The 12,468-nt window shown below is 36.0% G+C and overlaps 1 protein-coding gene across 1 annotated transcript in view; it reads right to left on the reverse strand.

Moving 5' to 3' along the window:
- LOC145685721 (uncharacterized) overlaps positions 1-12,468 on the reverse strand; it is a 1,054,280-nt gene that overhangs the window by 358,474 nt on the left and 683,338 nt on the right. Inside the window, exon 3 of the mRNA XM_081758209.1 lies at positions 10,930-11,129. Coding sequence (XP_081614335.1) covers positions 10,930-11,008 — 79 coding nt within the window. The 5' untranslated portion in view covers positions 11,009-11,129. The remainder of the gene's footprint in view (positions 1-10,929; positions 11,130-12,468) is intronic.

Genomic DNA, 12,468 nt, shown 5'->3' on the forward strand with positions numbered 1-12,468 from the left:
CACACACTCTTTCTCTTATTAAATAATATTCTAATATTCCGAACTATCAATAATTTTGTCCATTATTTTCATCTATTAATCCTAACGCGTTTCCCAAGAACAAAATTGCAGCCAGCGTTTTGTCACTTATTAATTTAAATGATATTCGAATATTTCTCACTAACAATAGCTTTGTACAATATTTTCATATGCCAGTCCTAACGTCTTTTCTTTCTCTTTAATCCATGTTGATTATGTAAGACATTTGGTTGTTCAGGTACGTCGGTCAAGGTGTTGGCGGGAACGAACTGGATAAACGGTAACCATGTGTGTCTGAAGCTCGTCACAAAAACGATGTTGAAATCAAGCTTGCAGGAGAGAGTGTTTCAAACTCACGACTACACCGAACTTCGACAAAAATTCTCACACTTCTAATGTCACTTTAAAATGTGGCGTCCGTTTCTCAAATGTCGTACGTGCACCGACCATCTTGTCTCACGACGTCATGTGTCGTGTGTTCAGAGTTGCCAGCCTCAGAGAACAAAATTATCTATTTTCATCTTGAAAATTATCGTATATTACAAAAATTATCATATATTCTTCATGCACGTGATAATTGTAGGAATAAGTACCGGTATAATACTACTAATAATAGGAATAATATATAATAAACTTATCTAGTAATCTTCGGTCATTGCCACTGTCCTTACCATCTTCATTTTATCTTTATTAACACTATTCTTAACACCAACAATATTCGCACCCCCTCGTAGACATTATTGCATTTACAAAAATATATATGTAGAGTTGCCATTTGCCAATTCTCAAATTGTTATTGATTTATTTTAGCGGGAACGACTGAGTGTGTGTGTGTGTTTCATGAGTTTAATTATTTAATGCACATCTACAATTTATTTGCACATTCAAAAACTGCAAAAAAAAAAAAAAAAAAAAGAAAAGTGTGCGTTCTAAAAGTATCGTATATAGCACCTATTATCACAAGAGCATTATCGTATATAGCAAAGGCTTACTGTTAGATTATCGTATATCACGATAAATTATCGTATGGTTGGCAAGCCTGCACGTGATTTTTGATCTTACTGTTTTACTTCGTTATGAAAAATAATAATTAAAAAAATAAACATTTCATATATATAACGAACATGACAACGAAAAGTAACCCCGTCATTCTGTAGATCATCCATCAAGAAACGGGGAATCGAAAGTACAGTTAGCGAAATGAGCCTCATCTTTGTGACAAAAAAAAAAAAAAAAAAGTTTATTACAGATGTTCATTTCGTATGGTTCATTTGACACGAAAGCACTTACTTATTCTACAACTTCTCGTCGCAGATATAAGGCCAAAGAAAGTTGTTTGATGTTTCAGGACAGCAAACAACAGGAGCTTGTCAGCTGAGCCGATTTCTCAATAATTTTTGGGCAACTCACTCTTGCATATGTGTTTCGTTTCCAGGCATCCTGCCAGGGGCGGACTCAGGGGGGAGGAGAGATTGCCCCCCACAAGAAGAAACTTTCTTCTTTTTTATATATAAATAAAACCCAACTCAGAGTTTGGAGCTCTTAAAATTAGCTCTAACAGTATTTCATCCCACCGCCTCCCCTAGAAATCCGTCTTGGATCCACCCCTGGCTTAGATCATTAGACGAATATTTCACCTCCATCAGCTCTGACCGCCCCCTCCAGGACTCCGTCCTGTATCCGCCCTGCATCCTACCAAATATATTGAATCGCCGTACTCGAATAGACTTTCAGCACTATTTGGTGGAGGTAAATTTTGACACTTTCGGTGACTCACAAAACGTAGAAATAGGCATACAAAACGAACATAATTGAATCCAAAAGAAATTATCTCGAAATTGGATGGGGGATAAACAACATTAATTTGTTTCTTCCCCTTTAGGGGTCATTTTGACCCACTTCCGGTGGCACACAAAACCAGTGCAAAACATTGCAAAAGAAATGGTGTCGAAATTCAGATGGGGAGAAATAGCCATACTTTTCTTGATACTATATGAGGTGATTTTTGGTCCACATCCGATGGCTCACAAAATGTGGAAATAGACGCACAAACGAAAACAATTCAGTATAAAAGGAGGGCAGAACAACATTAATTTGTTTGTTGTATATAATGAGTCATTTTGATCCACCTGCTGGCACACAATACACAGAAATAGACTGAAATGAACAAGGAAAACAATACCAAGCAAGTACCACCAATATCACAGTTTTCTTGTCCCATATTTTGATCCCGAGCCTACATTAAACTAGTGACAAATGAAAGTACGTACCAATTCATTCTGATTGAGGCAATGGGATGAAAAGTGTATTTATTATGGAAACTGCAATTGCTTCATTATTTTCTTAAAGCTCGTTGTCAAATTCTAAATTTGTGAGTTTTATAGAACGCTATCATGTGACAAATGTAATTGGATAACATCTTTGCCATCTCTAGGCAAATTTTATCAGCTATTTGTAATTTTTCTCGATAATTCCCTGTTTCTCCTTCAATCCATTTTTAGGCCTCAATCACCAATGAATTTTATTTATTATATTTCTAAACGATATTACTTGAGCAGACGGTTCTATCAAATGTTTACACATTTCTTACATTTTCAGGTTAGGTTAGAGCTTTGTATTTCTTTTAACAAAGCATGCACCAAATGAGGAAATCCATTACTACTTGCAGATTGACTTCAGGAGGGTTCTGTATAAATTCAGTGCGGACGTATGGCATAAAAACTACAGTGCATTAAACACGAACCAATATGTGCTAAGTGGCCACTAAAAAGCACGAATGCTATATCTAACCGAATCAGGGCAGGAGCGAGTGGTAGAAGGGGGTGCATCCGTAGAGAACAGGCGCGTCAGCGATGAGGGTATACGCTTAAACGAGAATAGTCGTAGAGAAGAGTTACCCATACAATACTTTCACTATCACTCAAATTTCATTTCAATATGCTGTGCAGTGACAGTAATTACTTATATCCACACTCTCATTCTTTCACGAAAAATTTTTCACATCGTATTTTGCCTATAAATTTTCTATTTGGTAGAACCGTCTGCTCAAGTGAACCTTTCTAAACTTTGCTATTACATAAAAATTGAAATATTAGTTATAGAAGAGCTCAACTGTAGACCTAGAATTCTCAACTGTGAGTAACCTCAACATTGGCATAGTATTGAACATAGACTTATGCATATCTACTCATCAGCGGCGCACTCACGGGAAGATTTCAGCAGGTGCAGAACCTCACAAACTTCGTTTAACTCAACATACATTTCTACTAGGGATGGCCACAATTTTTCGAAAAATACTTTTTCGAAAACGATTTTTTTTTTCGAAAAGCGAAACTTTTTCGAAAAATTATTTTTCGAAAAACGAAAAATGAAAAACGAAAATTTTTCAGAAAACGAAAAACGAAAAATTTTTCGAAACACGAAAAACGAAATTTTTTTCGAAAAACGAAAAATCAAATTTCCGAAAATCGAAAAACAGATTTTTCGAAAAAGGCCATCCCTAATTTCTACACTTTCTCAATATAACTATACTTGTTTAACAGAGAAGTGATGGATCTTAAACTTCCATCTGTACTCTTTCTCTTATAAAACAGCCTTGTTCTTTTCATTTCTTTCTTTTTTTTAAATAGATGGAAGTATTTTACAATCACCTATCGTCTTTATGGGCGCAGAATAATATCCGTTCAATGCTACATAAACGTAGTGGCTTGTTGTATCTCTGCTACTGACAAGGAAACCGATTCAAGTGTGACACAAAATTGTGAACGAGTTTATGCGTAATCGAAGTTTTTTTTGTGAACAATGAATTCCATTAGAAGGAAAAACCCTCGATCTCAACCGTTCTCGAGATACAGAGGGGGTAAGGGGAAAGCTGGTGCTCTGATGTTTTGTGGATTTTCGGCTATATTGCGAGTGAATACGTTTGAAAATTGCATTTAAAAGTTAAGAAAGATGCACCAGAGCGAATAAAAGTGGTATTGAATGTTGCGGTGAGTGGCGTAGCTTTTACCCGAGCCCGAAAAAAGAAGGGGCTATGAGGAATAACAAACGCCGTTGAGACGAAGAACAAAATTGTATGATACTACTTGCTAATATATATCATGTCTTTAGTTCGTAGAAAATGAGAAAAGATTGTATGAGAATATATTAATTATAGAGCCAAAGGAACAGGGATGTTATTCTGTGAATAAACATACAAAGTCATATATTCTGTGCAAAAACGCTATAGAAAAACAAATCAAATAATATGAAACATAAACATATATTGTTGCAAACGTAAGTATGAGAGCGTATAATTGTGTGGCATATATTAAAATGGAAAGTGTGAATCAATAAACGAAAAAAGTATCTTCCACTTATAAAAGGAAAACCTGTACGCCTGATATTACTCTAAATCACATAAAGTTGTTGCACGTAAACATGTTATATGTATACCTGTTGTATATATTAATGTTCGTTTTTCAGACCATCAATGCTTTCATTTAAATCAGCATCGCCAGAAACATAGAAAATTACAAATCCTATTTCACATTTTGACACAAGGCTGCAAGAGACACGTAGATGTTTTCAATTACAAATGGCCGCCAGTTTGAATCGTTATTGCTGAATTATGCTGATATTCCTAATCCCTAAGCTATTGTCAACACCCGCTTTTGTTCCTACTTCGATTCGTATCGGTTGATAATTGCGGAAATTACGATTATTTGGAAAGTTTAAACGGCTGAAATTTTAAGGTTTTTCGATGGATCGTTCCGATTTTCACCCTCGACTATAATATAGTAAAACGCACTTTTGGGCCATTTTTCGTTCCAATCGTTTAATAATTGTAGAAATTATAAATGTTTGGAAAGTTCGGACGGTCACCAACTTTATTATTATTTATTTATTTATTTGTTTATTTATTTATTACATTTTTCATCCTATTTGACCTGATGATACTTTTATTCAATTCAGCGTGCCAAGAAACTTATGCATGGACACCCCTTACACGCTGATTTCAGACAACAATGGCACTCCACTATTTTCGACTAGAATTTTTATGGACTCCTCGGTTTTGTAACCCTCATGTCTAAGGAGACGTATTACTAAAGTTTCGTGGATGACGGAATTATTTATTTTTTAAAAGTCTTATTTACCTGTGCTATCTCTACATGTTCAAAAATTCGCAAAATATAAGAGCACCAGCCTTCCTCTTATTCTTCTATATCTCCGGAACGGTTGAGATCAAGGGGTTTTCCCTCTAATGGGTTTAATTGAACACAAAAACACTTCGTTTGCGCATAAATTTGTCCACAATTTCGTGTCACACTTGAAACAGTTTCCTTGTGAGTATAACGTGCGGTCTAGACTACTTCACATTGAAAGCAAATTTAGCATTGTCTGCTACATCAGGGATATTCTACAGGTCATCAACCCCACTAAGGACTCGATATTTGTAGCTCAGTAGCAGAGTAAACACATATCACGTCGTAGAAACATGACATGTGCGCACATCAATTTCGTGGCAATTTCGTTTTCCAGGTCAACAGCATGGCTCAGTTCGAACCTAGTAGTCTGTATAAATAATGTGCTTTGAAGTGACTCACCCTCTACTCCTTTTATTCACAGTTCACTATTGACAGGCAGTGGCGTATTTAAGGGGGGCTTCCGGGCTTAAGCCCCCCGAAATCTTACTTACTATATTCAAGTAAGTTAAATATCTTGCAGAATTTTCACATTTCCAGGCAAAGACCCCCGAAATAAAATCTAAATACGCCACTGCTGACAGGTAAATTATGTTACGCGATGCTACCCAGTATACCGATTAAGAGTATTGCTGGGCTCATATAGTTGTACTTTATTTAAGTGAAATTTCAATTGATCATACGTCATACACTGCCGTACAACTTGCATGAGTTTGGACATATTTTCATAATTGTTTCTTGTTTTACACTTGTTTTTTTTTAAATTTAAATTAGACGTCCCGTTTCAGCACCAAGACTGAACGAGACACAGACCCACAAATTTAAAGTGAAACCCGAATCTCCGCAATGCGTTTAAATTCCAATGCTCTCTCACCGAGAATTGAATCAGAGACCTCGTACAAAATAAAGGAGAGTGCAATTTCGACCAACATCAGTGTACATTTAATGTGTTTTGATAATATGTAAATTTTGCATGATTGCACGTTCTCGACAAGCAATAAGGAAGTATCTATTTTGTTTCAAAGACAACCCAGAGGAAGATCCAAAAGCAATATAGCCGTAGATTGAAAAACGATTCGGCAGCCAGAGAAGTAAAAGAATAGAAGATGAAGTTGGTTATATGAAGTACAAGAACCGAAGAAGAAACTAAAAGAGACAAAAAAAAAAAAGAGTTTCTTTTCTCTGTAAGATGAGTTTCCACACTGATGCACCAGCGCAGCCACCAGTGGAGAGAAACGGAATAAGGTGCGGGGGGGGGGACAGGGTGCTTTGGCTTGTTTATTTATCTGTTCTCTGTTTTCTCTTTCGTTTTCATTCTTTCTGGTCGGAGGAACAACTGTTTCACCCACTTTTACAATGAACACGTACTTTCTCCTATTTCTACCACTTTCGTCACTATATTCTTCGTTCTTCTCTTCTTTTGTTCTCCTTCCGTCTCTCTCTTCTAGCCATTTGTAAGAAAAAAGAGAAAAAGAGAGAAGGCAGTAGCTTGTGCCTTTTCTAAGAAAACTGTTTTCCCATTTTCGAAATTGAATGATTTCTTTTCCTTAAAAAAAAAGTTGTTCTTTTTTCTTCTATATCTTTTTTTATTATTTAAAGTTCTACAACTTTTTCTTCTCTTGGATTCAGAAATTGGTAACAATATTATTTGTGTCAGTGTGGTAAGAAATTAATATTTCGTAACCCATTTTTTTCAATACGTTTTACTGTGTTGGTACTTCTCGCGCACAATCCTGTATTTTAATTACAATTACTTCTGGCTAAGTCTTTTCTATATGATAAAAAAAATAAATGAAATCTTTAAGTTTTACGTCCCACGATTATGCCGGCTAGGCCAAAGGAGACGGTGATAATGAGAAATGAGTGAAATGGTAGAATGAAGAAAGTGGGAGGAAACGAAAGAACCCCGAGAAAGCCTACGAACACCTTCTTTGTCCACCACAAAGCTCACTTTGTGCGAGCTGGGATCAAACCAAGGACCTCATTTGAAACTTTTCTAGTAGCCCTTCTGTTTCTTTCTTTTCATTTCACAGCTACACGCTACGCATACAGGGTGAACAATTTATATGGAACATCCGTGATAACGGAGAAAGCAGAAGAGCGAGAAAAGCAAAACTTTGCACGAAGCAACTATAAGGAGGGGGACATAGTTTTGCGTATTAAACACGACCACTCAGTGAACAGTGTTGCCATCCCGGTGTGGAGTTATTATTTTTCAAATGGCACTACGTCAGATTATTACATATTTCAAAATCAACATGTTAAAACGAATACTTAAGATACTACATTTATTATTCAATGTTGCAAACTAAGGTTGTTATAATATCACAAACACCCAAATTTTGTAAGTTTCTATCACACATAAAGCACGACGGAGATAGAAAGGCAATGAATATCGGAAGTACCTTGTCGTTAGATACTATGTTAATGGTATGACTTGTTTTGAATGAATAGCAACGAAGCTACAAGGAATTGAAACTTTGATATTTTTCGAAGGGCTTTATTTCGAGAAAATGTCTAGATAAGTATCATATCTAGTGTGGTTTGCAATGGATTTTTAAATTATTCTGCCGTTTACAGCACTTCGAAATCCCAAACCGTTCCGGAGATATGACAAACATTGCTTGAAGTTTGCAACACTGCTTAAATCTTGTATTAGAATTGACTTGTAATTCCACCTACTAAAAGTTATTCCTGCAATGCTATAAAAGTTATTCCTGCAATGCTATAAAAGTTATTCCTGCAATGCTATAAAAGAGAAAGAAAACAACAATCACCTTAAATATTGTCCAGAAACACGCCATTTTCAGTAGTGTTGCGAACTTCATCAATGTTTATCATATCTCCGGAACGGTTTGAGATATCGAAGTACTGTAAACGGCAAAATGATTTGTTTGCCAATTTAAAACTACACAAGTAATTAGATATGATACTTACGTAAGCATGTTTTCGAAATAAAGCCTTTCGAAAAAAAAATAAAACTTCGAAACCCTTGTAACTTCGTTGATATTCATTCAAAACAAATCATATCATGACCTAGTATCCAACGCTAAGGTACCGGTACTTCCGATGTGCATTGTCTTGTCCATCTCCGTTGTGCTGTATGTGTAATAAGGGCTTCCAAACTTTGGTTATTTGTGATATAATAATATCCTTGGTTTGTAACACTGAATAATAAATGTAGTATTTTAAGTTTTCGTTTAACATGTTGATTTGAAATATGTAATAATCTGACGTAGTGCCATTTGAAAAAAAAAATAACTTTATACTGGGATGGCTACACTGTTCACTGGGTGTTGTTGTTTAACCCCTTCCACTACGATTTATTTTCTGAATTTCCTGTCCCATCTACCATTTATTTTTCTTTGTAATTTTTTCAATCGAATAGTTAGTAATAATTAAGCATATTTCAGTTTAATCAACATAAAATAACGAAATAAAAAGTGTTTATCGTGATGTTACAATAGTTTAAATTTTATGACGAGTGTAGCTCGTCATTGTGCGATTTGGCACCGGGAAGTCATGACGAGCTAGACTCGTCATTTCAGTACAAGGGGTTAATATGTTAAACCATGTCCCCGTCCTTATAGTTGCTTCTTGCGAAGTTTTGCTTTTCTGTCTCTTCTGGTTTCTCCGTTATCACGAATGTTCCAGATAAATAGTCCACCCTATATATTGTACATATCCCAAGTTTGCAACACTGAATATCAATGTAACATTACAATTTTTTTTAAAAAAATATATGTAGATTTGAACTGTGTAATAACCTGACGTAGCGTCTTTTGAAAAAATACAACTTTATGTTGCTATGGCAACACTGTCAACCTTGTGGTATCAGAGAGGGTGACAAACAAGGCCTATTTGCCGATATTTGCTTGATACAATATCTGCCTATTTGCCTGATACGAAGATAAGTTATCCACCCTATATAGTATATATATATATCGGGTGTCCGATAAGGAACGAAACTTTAGAGTGCATAATAACATACAAATTTATTGATGAAATTAACTAATTTATATATTATATGTTTACATATTTTAGCAGTGTATGCTACCTGTGATTATGTATAAAATTTGTTATCAGTCAAAGGTCCACCGCGACTCTGCAGGCACACACTCACGTTCTTTCGATTAAATTTTCCATAAGTTTTCAGCATACTTGAACCCTAGCTCTGAAATTACAGGAAAACTGTCAGCCTTGAGCTCTGGAAGTGATCGTGGTTTGTTGGTGTACACGTGAGATTTGAAATACCTCACAGAAAGAAATCACAAACTTGTCAAATCACAAGATCTGGATGGCCAATTCACATCACCGTTGTGAGAAATCGCCCGGCCAGGAAACATCTTTCATACCAAACCAAGTCCATACAGTTCCAACCCGTACAGAAAACATATGACGATCGTGCACTATTCGGCGTTCCGTGGCTACTAATCACAAAAGACAACCGTGTAACGTTCAGTGCTGCCAACTTACTAGAACAGAAATGGCGGGCATTTCAAAAGTTGCGTTCTTTATTTACGGACATCCTTTACATTCAGAATCTTAAGATTAGATTGAATCATACTTGACTACTACCCACAAAGACAACAGATCAAAATCATGTAACGTTCAGTGCTACCAACTTACTAGAACAGAAATTGCGGGCATTTAAAAAGTTGCGTTCTTTATTTACGGACATCCTTTACATTCAGAATCTTAAGATTAGATTGAATCATACTTGTCTACTACCCACAAAGACAACAGATGAAAATCGTGTAACGTTCAGTGCTACCAACTTATTAGAACAGAAATGACGGGCATTTCAAAAGTTGCGTTCTTTATTTACGGACATCCTTTACATTCAGAATCTTAAGATTAGATTGAATCACACTTGACTACTACCTACAAAGGCAACAGATGAAAAGCGTGTAACGTTCAGTGCTACCAACTTACTAGAACAGAAATGGCGGGCATTTCAAAAGTTGCTTTCTTTATTTATGGACATCCTTTACATTCAGAATCTCAATATTAGATTGAATCTCCAATCTTATCTATGTACTAAAACCTGAAGTTGTTAGTCATCTACCAACACTTCCTGTTCCAATTATTTTTATTTGTTTACAGCAGAAACTGTAAAAGGTAGCGGCGTTATATGTATTCAGTTTCCCCAAGGGGAAGTTTCATGTATTTAATCCTTGTATTTAAGCTGGAAACTGATAAAACTACGGTTTCAGGTTTCAGTATTGAATGGTGTTAGTTTGGAAGGCTACAACATATAGTTTCACAATGTTTTAAGCAAATCCTCTTCTCATCTGACTAACTTCGGGAGGATGTTCATGGATCTATGAAAGGCGAAATGAGAAACAAAATAAAAAGTCTATAAGCATTCTATAGTTCAGTTATTGGAAACTCTTTTTTGCTTATGATTTCTTCTTTTTAGGGGAAGCAAAATCACAGCTAGAAAAAAAAGAAGCTAAATGCATAGTCGACGATGCTCAGCGATATTGTATTTTGCCGTCAACTCTCCTGTGTTGTTTGATAACACGCACACCAAGAAGTGAATAGCAACGTTAAGCCGTAAACAGCCTGAAGGTATTGCGAGATATTGCAACGGAACTCCCGCCCCCGCTATATATATATCCAGCATCTTCATATGGCTATAAATATTGACTTCCACACATAACAGCAACAACATGTGCAGCAGAGAGATTAGAGAGAAAAAAAATAGAAGCAAAAGGTTTCCTACCTTCTGGCTGCACCGCGAAGGGTGAAGTTGCCATAGTGACGAGTAGGGTCAGTACCTCAAGGATCAACCCTCGCGCCATTCCGTTTTTTGCCAGCAAACAGAATCCGCTTTTCTTCCGCCCAAATGGCCACTGCACAAGAAGACTTCCCTTTATCAGCAGGATTAGAGCCTTCTCAGCATCAAGCGAGAGGGAGAATTTCCTGTTGAAAGATACGAAAAGAAAAAAACATACTGTAATAAAAAAAGAAGATTTGAAGTATAACATTTCCTTAATCATTTATGTTTCAGATTAAGCCTAATTACAATTCTTTCCCCAAATGAAAACTAATGAAACGAACGGACCACCGTGTTAAACTTTCTCGTTTTCATTTCCAAAATTAAATCATATAATACTGCTGTTCCTTTATTATCTTTTGAGGTAAAGCTTATGGCAATAATAAAAATGCCCATACTTGGAGACATTTAATTACATTTTAAAAAATAAATAATAATTCTACAAATACTCCAAAAGAAGTGGGAATAGAATATCCCGGTACATCAACTATTTACTGATTTTTAGAAAGACATACGACACGGTTAGGAGAGAAACGTTGTACGACATGCTTACAGAATTTAGAATACCGAAAAAGCTAATTAGATAATTAAAATGTGTATAAATCAGGGGGTAAAAGTGCGGGGGAACGCGGGGAGACGCCGGCCCCTCACTTCGCTGAAATATCTGTGGCGTCCCCCCACTTTCTAAAAAAAAATACAATGGGCAAAGATAGGCACGAGGGACGGCGTTACGTCATACGCCTCCCTACCTTTTCAGATCCACTTTTACACCTGATATAAATGAATCCCAAAGTAAAGTCCAAGTAAGAAAAAAAATCTTGTACGCGAGCTTTCAAGTCGAGAATGGCTTGAAGCAAAGAGATACGTTGTCGCCATTATTATTCAACTTTGTCCTGGAATAAGCTATAACGAAAATCAAAGGCAGCAACCAGAGCTAGAGGTGAATGGTATTCATCAGGTTGTGATGTATACTGATGATGTAAATTTAATAGGGGATGATAGAAGAACATAGAAAGAATTGCAGTGGTCTTATTAAACGCTTGCAGGGACATGGCTTTAGAAGAAAATACAGAGAAAACTAAATACATGGAAGTCTGTCGAGATCGTAATACTGCAAATTATGGATGCGTTAAAATATCAATTAACACTTTCTACAAAGTAGATACTTTGAAATAGCTAGTATAAATGTTAACAGACCAAAAACCATATCCACGAATAAATTAAATGTTGACTAAAAGCAGGGAATTCAGTTGATAATCTTTTGTCATCGCGATTCCTGTCGAGGTATTTGAAGGTTAAAATATATAAAAAAGATAATCATGCCTGTTGTTCTGTATGCTTGTGAAACATGATCGCTTACTTTGAGAGAAGTACACAGACTGAAAGTATTGGAGAGTAAAATCCTGAGACGAATATTCGGACCCAAGACGAACGGAATGGAGAATGGTGGAAACTTCAACGAGCAGCTGCATAAATTATACCTTT

This window comes from Thermobia domestica, chromosome 5 (assembly GCF_964235325.1).
Source record: "Thermobia domestica chromosome 5, izTheDome1.hap1.1, whole genome shotgun sequence".
Classification (NCBI taxonomy): Eukaryota; Metazoa; Arthropoda; class Insecta; order Zygentoma; family Lepismatidae; genus Thermobia; species Thermobia domestica.